Source organism: Bison bison, unplaced genomic scaffold (assembly GCF_000754665.1).
Source record: "Bison bison bison isolate TAMUID 2011002044 unplaced genomic scaffold, Bison_UMD1.0 scf7180017864093, whole genome shotgun sequence".
In the NCBI taxonomy this organism is placed as follows: Eukaryota; Metazoa; Chordata; class Mammalia; order Artiodactyla; family Bovidae; genus Bison; species Bison bison.
The window spans coordinates 3,122,280-3,138,458 of record NW_011494665.1 but is presented as its reverse complement, the minus strand read 5'-3'; the positions used below and the strand labels follow the sequence as shown (position 1 = coordinate 3,138,458).

At 44.5% G+C, this 16,179-nt stretch overlaps 1 protein-coding gene across 1 annotated transcript in view; it reads left to right on the top strand.

Annotated features, from left to right (window-relative positions):
* The first annotated feature begins 385 nt into the window (after positions 1–385).
* Positions 386–16,179, top strand: part of INTS3 (integrator complex subunit 3) — a 37,502-nt gene continuing 21,708 nt past the window's right edge. Inside the window, exons 1-3 of the mRNA XM_010838443.1 lie at positions 386–687; positions 11,386–11,469; positions 12,319–12,402. Coding sequence (XP_010836745.1) covers positions 11,401–11,469; positions 12,319–12,402 — 153 coding nt within the window. The 5' untranslated portion in view covers positions 386–687; positions 11,386–11,400. The remainder of the gene's footprint in view (positions 688–11,385; positions 11,470–12,318; positions 12,403–16,179) is intronic.

Here is a 16,179-nt window from a genome sequence, read left to right as displayed (position 1 = left end):
CTTAAGGGTTAGGGTTCTGCCCCTTGGCCCTGCTATGTCAATTCACAACTAGGATTCGGGTTTCTCAAAGCCACCTAGGGACGAACAGTGCCCTGGTTCCAGTACCACCCTAGCTTCTGAACGAGGGAGGAAAGGAGAGTGGAGGCCAGCGCCGCGCACGCGCGTCAACCCACGCAGGCGCAGCCTCTCTCCTTCGTGATCTCTCACACCCACCTCCGGGAAGTCGTTCCGTCCCGCCCTCCGAGAGCAGAAGAGGAATATGATTGGACACTCTGGCTGTCCATCAGACTGGTTTCTCTTCTGCTCTCTACTTTTGGCAGCCGGGGTAAAGGCCTGTGGGCCAACGTCGGCCTACTCCTTCGAGACTGAGAGCCACCGCGGAAGCCGCTATTGGCGGAGTCCACGGACCGCGACTGCTCACTTCCGGCGCAGGCCTCCACGATTCCTCCCCCTCCCCCGCCGTCGCTCTTGGCCTTCCCACCCCCCGCCCTTCCACCATGGCCGCCTCTGTGTGGTGTAGGGAGAAGCTGGTCGTCCGTGTCCTCCTATAGCGCTTACTGCCTCACCCTCACCCCCTGGGGGCCGGAACCAAAGGAACCTCGCTCCCCAATCCTTGGGGCATCAGCCAGGAAGGATTCCTACCCCCTACTTCAGGGGCAGGACTCCTTTTCTCCCCCACCTCCTGAGGTAGAAACTTAAGGTTTTCCCAGCTTCTCTTAGGGTCAGAAGCCAGAAAGGGCTCCTTTTCCATTTCTTCAGGGACAGAAGCCTCTCCTACACTTCCCGTAGGGGCGCAGACCCTTAGCCCTGCATACTTAAGAGCTAACGGCGTTTCCTCAGCACTGCCAGTCCAGAGGCACGACCTAGAGGCCCGCCTGCCTTCGCCTCCTGCACAGGAGCGCTCTTTCGGAGAGGAGGGACGAGTGCAGAGGCCAGGGACCCTTACCCCCTATCCCGCCTTGTCCCTCTTGCCCCCCATCCTTGTCAGTCCTAGATTCCCCGTTTCTAGGACTTCCTACCCATCCACTCCCGGGCCTTTTCCCGTCTCCCGGCTGCAGCCATGGAGTTACAGAAGGGAAAGGGGGCAGCAGCAGCAGCTGCTTCGGGAGCAGCGGGAGGTGGAGGAGGAGCGGGAGCAGGAGCCCCAGGAGGGGGGAGGCTGCTACTTTCAACCAGTTTGGATGCCAAGGATGAGTTAGAGGAGGTAGGTGTGGGGGGTGGGGAAGGGAGTTAAGAAATGGGGTTGAGGAGGGATACTGGAGCGGATGGGGGGTGGGGGTGGGGGAGGAGGCCTTAAAGTTTTTTCTAAGACAACACAAACACTGCTCCTGACTTCCTGCTCCTGAAGGAAGAAGTGTGGGCCAACTTCCTGGACAGGTTGTCATAGCAACAGCAGCCACTACTGTGAAAATGGGTGGAGGGGGGATGTGTTGATGAGGAAGGGATATAGCATCCAGATCTACTGGATTTATTTTTGACATTCCTTTCACATATAGGCCACAGCTATAATTAATATTTAACCCTGTTTCAGTAGGGTCATATATTGAGTAATGTATGTGTGTGTAGGTGTTTTGGGGGGTGGGTCTGATAGGAGCTTGCACTAGACCTTGGAGCCTCCTCTTAGATAGTGTTGACTTCATTTAGACCCTCAGTTGCCGGTGATGTTAAGTGGGCGTTTAGAATGAGTGAAGACCTAAGGAAAAGTGAGTTGTATTTTGTTATGGGTGAATGGGACCTAGGGGACTGTCCTTCACAACCAAATGGCATACACACAAGGGAGGGAACATACAGATGCTGAGAAAGAGGGTAGGGTGAGGCGATGCCTTGGGCCCGAATAGGGATTTTAGACTACTGAATAATTGACCCCTCCCCCCACTTGTTCCTCTTGCCCTGTCCCTGACAATCCAGAGTTGATCATTTATCCCTTTCCTGTGACGGTAAAGCGTCTGTCTGCCATGCAGGAGACCCGGGTTCTATCTCTGGGTTGGGAAAATCCCCTGGAGAAGGAAATGGCAGCCCACTCCAGTATTCTTGCCTGGAAAATCCCATGGACAGAGGAGCCCGGTAGGCTACTGTCCATGGGGTCGCAAAGAGTCGGACACGACTGAGCGACTTCACTTCACTTCACTTCATACATGAAGAGACATACTTAGGAATATGAGACTGAGAAGTGTGACATGATGGCTGGATTGTTTGTAAGACCTAATACATTCAACTCAGTGGTTATCCGGGGACGGGACGAGTAAATTATTAGGCTCTTCACGGGCAATTTCCCTGCTTCTGACTTTGTCACGGCTCTTGATCAGATGTTAGAGGGTGGTCAAGCAGATAGGTGGAATTCATACTGTAAGTTTGAAGGAATGTTGGTTCAGATGCAGGATGGCAGAACACATACAAAAAGGAGCTTTGTGAATCAAGAAGCACCTGGACAGCAACCTTGTGGGTTATCCATCAAATATGTCTGTTCACAGACACACTTTCCATCATGCTTCTCCCTTGTAATTCTGTATGAGATTAATCAGAGTTTGTCTTCTGTTGTTATCAGCTAAGGTAAATCCAATTAGGAACATAAAAAATGCTTCTATTTTTTGAGTGCTACCTGTTGCACTAACAAGGCAGCTAACAGTGCTAAAAGTAATGTATTCCCGAAACAAATACAAATGACTGCCAGAATTGCCTGGCATTTTAAATTATCTACATGTTTAGAAATGACCACTGTCATTGTCAAAGTATTTATTGAGCCCTGGGTTCTAGCACTAGACCTCTAGAATTGTAGCAAGAAAATCATCGATTACCTTTGATCACTGCACCAGTTGGGTGGAGGGGAAAAGACCCCAAGGGTAGTGAAACCCTTGTTTATTTCCCACCCTGATTGCCGGAAGGGTCATCCTGTTCTAATTTGTACCACAGCATCCTATTCCTTGAGGAGTGATATGTTTGCTAGCAAGTGAAATAATATGGCAAAAGGGGATCTCATAAGGGATGAAGCATTTATTTTCTTGCTCTTTTGGACTGTCTGAGAGTGAACTTTCAGCTGTTTCCAGAAAGAAGGGGGAGGGAAGGTCTCCTTTTTTTCTTGATATCCTTTGTGCTTTAGATGTTTCTCAGCTTGTCTTGGCCTTCCTCCTTTCCTTCTATGCCCTTTGTCCTTTGCATCTGAATTTTCCAACATGCCTTACCAGTTTCTAACCTCGTGTGTGGCTCGCACTAGATCAGAGTGACTAAGGTTAAGACTTACTGGCTTCTTCTCTGGGTCTTGTCACGCATCTCCGCACTCAAAACCTAGTATTGACTGATCTCTGGTTGTTCTGGCTTGGTTGTTTGCAGCATAGTCCCACCTATTGCCCAGGAACACAGTAGGGAGACCCAAGGCCTGCCTTCCAGAGGTTATCATCTAAAGACTGAGTTAACACTCAGAAGAAAGGTAAAAACAAAAACCCAGTGAGGGTTGCAAAGAGACCGGAGTCAGCTGGACGTGATGAGGAAAGGCCCTTCGAGGCCTGGAGTGTGAAGTGCTGGTGAGGAGCATCACAGGCAGGGGCTGTGACCCTTCTACCCAAGGGACCATGTGTCGTATCCTTTCTTCTCTTTGGCCCTGTTCTTTTCTTTGAATGGGGAATTCTTGCCCATCCCCATCCATATTTGAGGAATGAGATAAAAATAGTGCCAAAGATTGGAGGCCATTAGAACACGTAGCTTCTAATTTCACAAGCCTTCAAAGCTCCTGGTCGACCACTCCTCTGCGGAGAAGGACCCTGTCCACTTTGAAGCAAGGCTAAAGGCAGGGGCTGTGGCTCAAACAAGCTGGAACCTCCTCTTAAGCTCTGGACAGGTCTCAGTTTTGCATTTGGTTAGAGGTATGTCCCTTCTAGGTTTTCTCCAAGGCGCATCCAGTCTGTGAAGATTCTCCGGGGAACAGGCTTTGAGTCATTTCTGATTTTTTTCCCCTTAAATCCTCATTTCACTTACAAGTGACTCTCGGTTGTAGAATACTTGGAACCCAGTTTGTTCAGTAACCCTGTACTAATGTGAGTCCTTAGGGATTTTGTAGATCAGATCATATCTTTTCCTTAAGCCTTTGAATTTTAGTCTCCGAAGGCCACTGACTTCCCATAAGGGGACAGTATTTAAGTATTTATTATTGTTATTGTTTAGTCACTAAGTCATGTCCAACTCTGTGACCCCATAGATTATACCCCTTCAGGCTCTTCTGTTCATGGAATCCCCAGGCAAGAATAGTGGAGTGGGCTGCCATGTCCTCCTCCAAGGGGTCTTCCCAACCCAGGGATCAAACCTGAGTCTCCTGCTTGGCAGGCGGATTCTTTACCATGAACAGCCTGGGACGCCATTAAATAATATAATTTTTAGCAAACTGTATGTTACCTGGAGGAAGGAGGAGACACTGAGAGGTTAGAGCAATCCTCAGACTTTATAGGCTCCAGCTTCAGGTATATACTCGCAAACTAGAAGGCCTCCCTGCTTTCCACCCGCTCTCCATCTACTGCTACTGTCATGGAAACCATGGTAAGGTAGTCTTAGTACTAGAAAAATTATTTTAGAAGCTCCTAGAGGTGGTAAATATTTACTAAACTCTCTGAGGTGCTGTCGTGAAGGGCTTACTCTGAACAGTCATTCTGCCAGCAGTTGTTGGCAACTTCATGTGTGGTTCTGTCTTTACTGAGGGCCTCGGTTGTCCAGGGGAAGCAGGGGTACAATCTAGTAAGATTGTAGGGATCTGGCTTTCTACAGCCCTCTGTGGAGGTGTGGTCCTCCAGTCACTCTGAATGATTTGTAATTAGTTCACTCATCTCTGTTTGGAAAAGAAATTTCTGTAGTTCAAGAAGAGCAGTATCCTTTATATGTTTCTATTGCCTGGGAAGAACTGACCCTCATATTTGTTTCCTCATTGCTTTTATTCACCCATCCAAATTCTGGACTCTCCCATTTTCTACATCCTTAGTTAGGCCTCCCTGTTGCAAGATGCCAGTTTTCTTTCTTGACTCGGCAGTGACCCATAGAAATGAGTCAGACCTCTGAGTGGAGCTTAGATACCGAGGAGGGGCCTAGAGAAACGTGGTTCAGTGCAAGGGCTCTGTGTTACATCACTGGGAGGAACTAGGCCGGCCGTCCAGCTTTGCTCCCGGATCTTGGTGCAGGGTCCATCTGTCAGGCCTTCTCCCCTCTCCTGTACTCTTTCCTCTTCTTTCACAGAAGGCAAAAGTAGGAGAGGAAGCTTTTCAGCCTGGTTAGGGATTTACCAATGTCCTGTGTAGGGCTCAGTTTTCAGGAGTCTCTGAGGACATGCCATTAAAAGCAGTGGCACGGAGCACTGAAGGGGGGTCTGGTCCTCATGGATTCAGTTGTGTGATCGCTGAGCTGCTTCACAGATGGAATAGAGTCTGATTCAACTGAGGCTATATGGTAGGTGCTTTCACGTATGTTAACCTTGTTTAGTCCTCAAAGCAACCTTATATGGGCTCTGTCTCTTATTTTTTTTAGGTGAGAAAACCAGAGTATTATAAGTAAAAGGTTAAGTAAGTTTTGGTAATTTAAGTAACTCACCAAGATTAGCCTAAGGCTTTCAAGTGGTGGAGGGATTCTCCTCTTCCTTGCTTGTCCATTGGCTCCACAGCCAGCTGCTCTTTTGACTTCTCTTGCATCTCTGTTGATTCAGCAGCAATTTCTTCCTTTTTATCACAAAGTGATGTCTAGGATTTTATGATGCTGTGCTGCTGCTTACTCACCATCTTCCTCCACTCTGAAAATGCTTGTTAACCTAGGCCGGGTAAGGAGGGTCTCCCAGAGCGCCCAGCAAGAACAGCCTAGATTTAGCAACTGGAGGAACTGATAACTGCCTTAGATGAAGAAGGATAAGACTTAAAAAGAGAAAATACAACCTGAGGTTATTTTCTTCCCTCCCTTTATCATATAGGAGCTGGGCTAGGTAATGATGGATCTCAGAGTTTGTGGGAGAGGTGGGTTGTGAGATTTACAGCTCAGCTCTTCATGTGATCTCACAGCTCCTTTTCACAAGTACACAGGTGCTGTTGATTAAGGCTAAGCACGCTGATGTGACCTAATTTGGAGGATAGTCAGACCTGATGTTGGACAGTGACGTTGTCAAACCTGAGCAGCTTTGGGCCTAATTTAGGTTGAATTTTTTTTGGCTCTGGGAGCTCCTTGCCTTAATACTCAGTTCTACTCTGCTCTTAGGTAGGGATGGATGTAGACAACTTCAAGATGATGGTCAAAGGAGAAACATGATGGTCTTTCATTCTAGACCTCTTTCCTATGTCCTTATTTGTCAGTAATTCTCAACAAGATGTTTTAAAAGACTTAGGAAGTAGTTTAGGTAGTTTAGGAAGAGGCTCACTGACTAATATGAGAAACACTTTGTCAATATTTTCTTTATCCTTAGTATTAAATGCTTTGAAACAGGATCTGTGACTTAAAATCTCCTTAGAATATTGAGCACATATTGTGTTACAGAGTTTGCCTTTATAATTAAGAATGGTCCTTGGTGCATGCTGGTGCTAAGTTGCTTCAGTCGTGTCCAGTTCTTTGCAACCCCTCTGGACTGTAACCTGCCAGGCTCCTCTATCCATGGGATTCTCCAGCCAAGAATACCAGAGGGGGTTGCCATGCCTTCCTCCAGGGGGTCTTCCCAATCCGACCCAGGGATCAAACCCTTCTCTTTTTTAAAAAAAAATTATTTTAATTGGAGGCTAATTACTTTACAATATTGTAGTGGGTTTTGCCATACATTCACATGAATCAGCTATGGGTGTACATGTGTCCCCCATCCTGAACCCCCCTCCCACATCCCTCCCCATCCCATCCCTCAGGGTCGTCCCAGTGCACCGGGCCTGAGCGCTCTGTCTCTTGCATAGAACCTGGACTGGCGATCTATTTCACATATGGTAATATACATGTTTCAATGCTATTCTCTCAAATCATCCCACCCTCACCTTCTCTCAGAGTCCAAAAGTCTGTTCTTTGCATCTGTGTCTCTTTTGCTGTCTTGCATATAGGGTCATTGTTGCCATCTTTCTTAATTCCATATATATGCATTAATATGCTGTAATGGTGTTTTTCTTTCTGACTTCTCTCTGTATAATAGACCCCAGTTTCATCCGCCTCATTAGAACTGATTCAAATGCATTCTTTTTAATAGCTGAGTAATAGTCCATTGTGTGTATGTACAACAGCTCTCTTATCCATTCGTCTGCTGATGGACATTTAGGTTGCTTCCATGTCCTAGCTCTTGTAAACAGTGCTGCGATGAACATTGGGGTACATGTGTCTCTTTCAACTCTAGTTTCCTCGTGAACCCTTCTGTTTTTTGTCTTCTGCATTGGCAAGCGGGTTCTTTACCACTAGCCCCACCTGGATTTTAATACAGTGCTCCTCACCTTTGTTTCACTAGAGACCCTGGAAGTTTTAGTTTGGCCTTTTGTTCTCCACTAGTTCTTTTCTTTCTTACTCTCACCTTTTTATTTTTTATTTTTTAAAGTTTAGTTTTTAAGTTTTTGGAGGGACATTTCAACCATGAAAAAGTAGAGAGAGTAGTGTAACTGCCCTGGAGCGATCACTCTGCTTCAGTGCTTACCAGTACGTGGCAGTCTCGTATCTCCCTTTAGTCTCCTCTGGATTATCTTGAGGCAAATCCAAGGTATATCATTTCATCTGTAGGTATTTCATATATATGTTTATGAGAGATGGACTTTTTTATATTTAACATAACCACAATAGCATGCCTAAAATATTAATAATTCCTCAATGTAATAAATACTCATTGTTCAAATCGACTGTTTCATAAATCCTTTTTTTTTTTTTTTTAAGATTTCTTTTTTCCCCTTAAGTTTCTCATGTGCTTTACTGGGTTTCTTGTTTTGGGGGGTTTTTGGGGGGGCTGTGTGGCATGGCTTGTGAGATCTTAGTTCCTGGACTAAGGCTTGTACCTGGGCCCACAAGCATCAAAACAGAGACTCCCAACCACTAGACCACCAGGGAATTCCCATAAATTCTTTTTGTAAGTGTTTTTTTTCAGATCAGTAATCAAACAAGGAGCACACATTTGTTGCATTCAGTTGACATGTCCCTTTAATTTCTTAATAACTATTTTAAAATAATTTCGAACTTATAGAAAAACTGTTAAGACATAAAACTCTCATACTCTTCTTCTGGACTTACCAGTTGTTAACATTTGCTGCATTTGCTTTTCATTTTGTATACATATTAACCTTTTGAGAATAAGTTGCAGCTGCATGCCACTTAAGATTTAAATACTTCCAGGAATATTTCCTAAGAACAGGATTCTCAGTTACATAATCCCTGTTTTATTATCTAAATTGGAACATTTAACATCAGTATGTTAATATTACTTACAGTACATATTTACATTTTACCAGTTGTCCCAATAATGTCCATTATAGCAGCCCAGAATCACACATTGAATTTAGGTGTACTATCTCTTTTATTCTTAGTCCTTCCCCTTAAATACTTTAACAGGCCAGTTATTTTATAGAATCTCTCAATTTGGGTTATCTGAAATTTCAGCTGTCAGTTTGTCTCGTTACTCGGGATATTAACTCCGATTGCTTGGTTAAAATGTTATCCTCCAGAATTCCCTTCAGTTATTTTCTCTTTAATTAAGAAGTATTTTGAGCGTATGTGACTATATACTCTTGTGAAAGTTTCACCTCTAGTTTTAGCGTTAATGATACTTCCCTGAACCAGTTATGCTTCCATCATTCCTTCTGTGTTTTCAGTTGGCATTCCACTGTAAGGAAGAGCTTTCCCTTCTTTCTTTGTCATGTGTGTATATATCAGCGTGGTTTTGTGAGTCCTTATTCTGTTCAAGGAGTTGTCATTTTAAGTCTTTTTTTTTTTTTTTTTGGCCTGCCACATGGATTGTGGGATCTTAGTTCTCCAACCAGGGATCAAACCCAGGCCCTGGTAGTAAAAGCGCCAAGTCCTAACCCCTGGACCACCAGAGAATTCACTTAAGCCTCGTCTAATACATGAGGTTCCCCTTCCCTGCTTTTCCCCTTGCAGTTTATTTATTTATTTTTTTCCCCTTGCAGTTTAAATGTTAAAGAAACCAGGAAGCCTGTCATGGTTTACACTTTCTGGATTTTGCTGATTATACCCCCATGGTGACTTGACTTGTAAACTGGTAGTTAGGTCTAGAGATGTGGTGTTCAGTCGCTCAGTTGTGTCTGACTCTTTGTGATCCCATGGACTGCAGTACGCCAGGCTACCCTGTCCTTTAATATCTCCCGGAGTTTGCACAAACTCATATCCATTGAGTCAGTGGTGCCATCCAACCATCTCATCCTCTGTCACTCCTTCTCCCTTTGCCTTCAGTCTTTCTCAGCATCAGGGTCTTTTCCAGTGAGTCGGCTCTTCACATCAGATGGCCAAAGTATTGGAGCTTCAGCTTCAGCATCAGCCTTTCCAATAAATATGATTTCCTTTAGGATTGACTGGTTTTATCTCCTTGCTGTCCAAGGGACTCTCAAGAATCTTCTCCAACACCACAGTTCAAAAGCATCAATTCTTCAGCGCTCAGCCTTCTTTATGGTCCAACTCTAACATTGGTATATGATTACTGGAAAAACCATAGCTTTGACTATACAGACCTTTGTCTGTAAAGTGATGTCTCTGCTTTTTAATACACTGTCTAGGTTTGTTACAGCTTTCCTTCCAAAGAGCAAACATCTTTTTAATTTCATGGCTGCAGTCACTGGCCACAGCAATTTTGGAGCCCAAGGAAAGAAAATCTGTCCCTGCTTCCACTTTTTCCCCTTTTGTTTGCCATAAAGTAATGGGACCAGAAGCCAGGATCTTGCTGTTTATCATGTTGAGTTTCAAGCAAGCTTTTCATATTCCTTTTTCACCCTCATTAAGAGGCTCTTTAGTTCCTCTTCACTTTCTGTCATTAGAGTGGTAGTATCTGCATATCAGAGGTTGTTACTTCTCCTGGCAGTCTTGACTCCACTTTGTGATTCATCCAGCCCAGCATTTCACATGATGTACTCTGTACAGAAGTTAAATAAGCAGAGTGACAGTATGCACCCTTGTCATACTCCTTTCTCAATTTTGAACCAATCAGTTCTTCCCTGTCCAGTTCTAACTTGCTTCTTGACCTCCTATAAGTTTCTGAGGAGACAGGTCAGGTGGTCTGGTATGCCCATCTCTTGAAGAATTTTCCAGTTTATTGTGATCCACACAGTCAAAGGCTTTAGCATAGTCAGTGAAGCAGAAGTAGATGTTTTTCTGGAATTCCGTTGCTGCTTCTATGATCCAATGGATGTTGGCAATTTGATCTCTGGTTCCTATGCCTTATCTAAATCCAGCTTGTATATCTGAAAGTTCTTGGTTCACATACTGTTGAAGCCTAGCTTGGAGAATTTTGAGCGTTACCTTGCTAGCCTGTGAAATGAGTGCAATTGTGCCTTAGTTTGAACATTCTTTGGCATTGCCCTTCCTGGGGATTAGAATGGAAATCGACCTTTTCCAGTCCTGTGGCCACTGCTGAGTTTTCCAAATTTGCTGGCTTATTGAGTGCAGCACTTTAACAGCATCACCTTTTAGGATTTGAAATAGCTCAGCTGGAATTCCATCACCTCCATAACTTTGTTTGTAGTAATGCTTCCTAAAGCCCACTTGACTTCACACTCTAGAGCCAGGATATCTGGCTCTAGATGAATGATCACTCCATTGTGGTTATCCTGGTCATTAAGGCATTTTTTGTATGGTTCTTCTATGTGTTCTTATCACTTTTTCTTAATCTTTTCTGCTTCTGTTAGGTCCTTACTGTTTCTGTTCTTTATCATGCCCATCATTGCATGAAATGTTCCCTTGATAGCTCCAGTTTTCTTGAAGAGATCTCTAGTCTTTCCCATTCTATTGTTCTGTTCTGTTTCTTTGCATTGTTCATTGAAGAAGATCTTATTGTCTCTCCTTGCTCTTCTCTGGAATTCTGCATTCAGTTGGGTATATCTTTCCCATTTTCTCTTGCCTTTTGCTTTTCTTTTCTCAGCTATTTGTAAAGCCTCCTCAGACAACCACTTTTGCCTTCTTGAATTTCTTTTTCTTTGGGATGATTTTGATCACTGCCTCCTGTACAATGTTACAAACCTCTGTCCATAGTTCTATAGGCGCTGTTTATCAGATCTAATCCCAATGAATAAATCTATTCATCACCTCCACTGTATAATCATAAGGGATTTGATTTAGGTCATACCTGAATGGCCTAGTGGTTTTCTCTACTTTGGAGATGTGACGTGATTTAAATTTTTAAAAAGCTTTTTTGGGACCAGAAATATGTCATAGGTGATGGTATGAAGGCTTCTAAATTTTTTTCTCACCCCTTCACAGAGATTGGAAAGATGTATGAGTATTGTGACATCGATGACTACTGGTGTCTCAGAGAGAGAGGCCAATGATGCCCTCAATGCCTATGTGAGTATAATACTCTCTTTGAACCCATTTCTGCTTCTTTGAAAGCTTTTAGACATAATCAGAAAGATTGGAAAGACTTCAGTGTTTAGGAGCTAGGGGTTGAAGCTAATGTCTTGGTTTGCTGAACCAGGCTTCCCAACTCCTCTCTGTCTTTCCTAATCTGGGAGTTGCATCTCTTGGAGCCTTGAAAGTGAAAGTGAAGTTGCTCAGTTGTGTCCAACTCTTTGCGACCCCATGGACTGTAGCCTACGAGGTTCCTCCATCCATGGAATTTTCCAGGCAAGGGTACTGGAGTGGGTTGCTTTAGGCATCATTAAATAACAACTTTAAAAAAATAACTTACAGTTCTCCAGTGGCTAATTTTCTTTATAAATCATCCTCACATATTTGATCTTTTACATTTCTGAGGTTGAAGGATTTAAAGTAATACATGGAAAGGACTTAGAGTAATTTCTGGCACACAGTAAATGTTCAATAAATATTTATTGTTAGTAATTGTTCTTATTATGTCTTCACCTTACACATACCCAGGGGTTCAGTGATTTGCCCAAAGTCTTGACTATGTTTCTTTGCGGTTCCCTCTCTACTAAAGGCTGTTAAGGTGTGGAGTAGGGTTTTCCCCCCCATTTCAAACACTTTATTTTCTGCCTCTGGCCTTCATCAAGCCTTGGAGAAAGCAGTATGGATCCATCCTTTCTCTCCACCTCTCTCCTAAAACAGATGCCCATCACTTTTAGCTGATGATTCTCCTTTGCAGGTTATTCAAGAGTCCCAAGTTTTCTGGGAGCAACTGTGCTTAAGAACTTTTCTCTTGAGTGACAGCTAGTTTTTTCTTTCCTCTTATCCCAGGTATGCAAAGGCCCCCCGCAACATGAGGAAATCTGCCTGGGCCTCTTCACCCTTGTCCTTACTGAACCAGCCCAAGCCCAGAAGGTAAGACTCCCTACTCTGGCCCCATATTCCCTTCTCAGATACGATCTGAGAGAATGGTGGAACTTTGGTTTAACTGGTTTAGTATCAGACCCTTGGACCAGGGCTGGATCATCTTATTCTCCAAATATAGTTACAACTCCCTTTTCACTTAGTAAATGGGTCACTTTTTTACTAAAGTCCTTCCTTTCTCTTCAGATCCTGAAGGTAAAAGGCAAGAAAATGCAGTTGTGAGAGTGAAAAGGGATTTAAAGAGTTTTAAATTGTAGATTTTTGAGTCAGGGCTGAAAGAGTTGGGATTTAATCCAGAGACTGTGCTGGTCTTTGTTGCTGCCCACAGGCTTTCTCTAGTCGTAGACAAGGGGGTACCCTCTAGTTGTGGCACACGGGCTTAGTTGCCCTGAGGCATGTGGAATCTTCTGGACCAAGGGTCGAACCCATATCCCCTGCATCGGCAGGCAGATTCTTCACCACTGGACCACCAGGGAAGTCCTAGAAAGCTTAATGTTAGGTGATGGCCATAATAATGTAGTGATTAAGAGAAGACAAATACACTGGAGTCAGACTTCGGGAGGAATACTGTATGAAAACTAGTCTGGAGTGCTTCACAAATGGAAGAGTCTCTTTTATGTATTGATATTAATAGAATGGTTTAAGAGAGATCCTTCCTTGAGGTGAGGGACTGAGCAGGATGTTCTCTTTGGACTCCATTGTTTCTATAATAAAGTAGCAAAATCCTGTCTTTTGCCTCTCTGGATTTCCACTTTCTGTGTCCTTGAGTCTTGCGTGATGGTTTAGAGACACTTGTTCTATCTGGCATTAACTGCATGACACTAACAGAGAAGAGCTTGGTGTGGGGGAATTCAGTTTAATCCTTGCCCCTTCCTTGAACAAAGGGAGTGGGAAAGGAAACAGTCATGCTGTGTCCAGCATTGTGTTCGGCTCTATCCCAACATTTAATCTTCTCAGAAAGCCCATGTGAAACTGGCGGCTTTGTTCCCTTCCCCCAACTGCTCTCAGTGTACTAATAAGAAACCTGGAGGTTGTTTGCTCAAGGAGAACCAAGGGAACAGCGTTCTCAGGGACAAGGACAGGATGCCCATGGTCCCCTGGCTTAGCTGCTTGCGGTCATGGCAAACCTGGGGTGAGGGTAGGTGGTAGGGCAGCGAGTATTGACAAGTCCCTGGTTTCCCAGGCCATTTCTGGGCTGGGACATTGTTGGGTTAAGTTGGCGTTTCATTTTCATAGCAAGTTTATCATTGAGAACCTTAAAGACAAATGAACATCTCCAGTTTGGTGTTGTTGTTAATCAGTAATGTGATCCACCCCAGCCTCGCTGTTTTAAAGAAAGTGTTGACAAAGATGGGGGTGAAGGGTTGGGGTTAAGGTTTAGTTTTCTCTCGTGTGAGTTTTTATACATACAATTAAAACCTTATTTAGTCATCTCAGTGCAGATTCGTCTTGCCCACTGGTTTTATTTGTGTTTCAGGTGAGATCTGAATCAGCTAGGGTAAATCAGTAAATCTCAGTGAAAAGGGCAGGGCCCATGGTATTTCTACCTCTTTGCCTGACCAGTCAGTGGGAGGTCACAGGGCTCTGCATTATAAAAGCTTATTATGTCATGAATTCGGCCACCCAGCCATGACAAGGCACTAGAGCACCTTGTCTTCTTTTTGCCCCATGAGCGTGGCCCAGGCCCTCTCCTTGGGTCTTGTTGGTTGACAGAGTTGGTTGCATCAGTTATTTTCACACGCTGAAGGCTTCCCAGCACATCCCCTACCTAGGAGCCTCTTCAGACAAAGCGGGGAGACTGGGAATTAGGAGAATACAGTTTTAGGCAAATGAGGAACTATCAGGTATGACTCATTCAGAGGCCTTGAGCCAGATCAGAGAGTGGTGGAAGAATCTGCCCCATCTCCTAGTACTTTATCCTTCTTCCTAAACAGGTGATTGTCTTACAGAATACTCTGTCCTGCAGAAGTTGTGGGTGGGTGTAACTGATAACTGATCCCAACACATTGTTTTAGGCTTCAGTTTAAACCAAGGGGAGTGTTTCCTAAGGATTTACTTGGAGTTAATTCTGTCTCTGGAACAGAAACTTAGTTAAGGAAAGAGCTGTCAGGTGTTGGCGGAGAGTGGAATATAGGTGGGGTGGATTTTGTTCCAGATCTACCTTCCTAACTTGCAGCCTTGTGTTTATATTCTCTGAGTTTATTTCCTATTTGATGTCCAAACTGAATCGCTGGGAGCAGGCCAGGCTGGGGGACTGCCGTGTGGTGGGAGGCTAAGTTGAAGGCCTTAACTTCTGCTCCGGTTCTAGTAGTCAGGGGATAAAGGTGATAGGAAAGGATTTAACACTGATGCCAAGGTCCTTCGTCACCAGATACAACACCAGGCCCTGGCAGTTCTTGGTTCAGGTGCTTCTCTCGGCAGATGGCTCTAGAAAGAAAGTTGAGGGCTGTGAGGGCCGAGGCTGGAACATCACTGTTCCCGGCACAGGACAGGTATCCTACCTCAGCACCATCCTGTCACCTTTCCTCTCTTTTGGGACCCTCTGTTTCCCACTGAGTCTTTCCACCCATCTACTTATCTTCCAAGCCAGTCAGCACACTGGCACAGAGTTTGGAGAGACAACTGGCACCATCAAGAATATGATATGATGTGTGATCCTCCTGGTGCCCGGCTGCATGCATTACCAGCAGTTGTGGTTAATAAGGTCCCAGATGGAGCTTGGAATTAGGCAGCCAGAACCTACTTGCCTTGTCTGACCCTGCGTCTCCTGAGGGGCTGTCCTTCCCTGTCAGGGTCTCTTCTGCATCTCTGGGATTTCTGCTTTCCTTTGAATAGAAGGAAACAGCTCCTCGCTTATTAGTTGTGTCTCTGTCTTTGGCCTGACATAGGTCTCCCTTCTGCCTCTGCATCCCTCATCCTCTGCCCATCCTGTGACTCACTCCTCTAGGGAAGGCTCCAGGGCTGAACCACATTTACTGACGAGCAAGTTGGCAGTAGTTCACTGGCTTCTCTTACCTCTTGTTCCCTTGCTTGTACTTTTGATCTCCCAGCCCTCCCTCTGGCAGATGGAGTCAGAGGATAATCAAATTCTCCTTTGAGTATGAAAAGTTTATGGCACATGGGGGAATCTCTAAGTATTTGTATTTTCATTGGAATGCTTGTTTTGACTTAAGGATAATAGAAGAAGTGGAAGTAGGATAGCTAATCTCTTAGGAGTCCCTAGACACACCAAGTCCAGGGAGCAGCTGGTCTTGAGGATTACTTCTCTTTTTCTCCTTTTTTAAAAAAATTTTTATATTTTTTAAATTTTTTGGCCATGCCGCACAGCATGTAGGATATTAGTTCCCAGACCAAGGATCGAACCTGCACCCCCTGCATTGGAAGCTCCGAGTCTTAACCACTGGACGGACCGCCAGGGAAGTCTCGGAGTACTTCTCTTTTGAACACTTAGGATGAACAAGTTTAGGAATGTAGTAGTCTAAAAGCCACTGTGAGCTCTTAACCTCCATCCCCAGCAGCCTCTTCTCCTTTTAGTTATTTCTGACGATAGTGTCAGGATGATTAAGAGCTTGGAATCCAGAGTTGGACTGCTGGGATTTGAATCTTCCTCTTATCTCTAATGTAATCTGGGGCAAATTACTTTAACCTCTCTGTTCCTGTTTCCTCATCTATAAAAACAGAGATGATAATAAATAGGGTGACTATGTGATTCGGATGCAGCAAGTAGAATATAAAGTTTTCGCACAATGCCAATGCATGTTCCCTGTT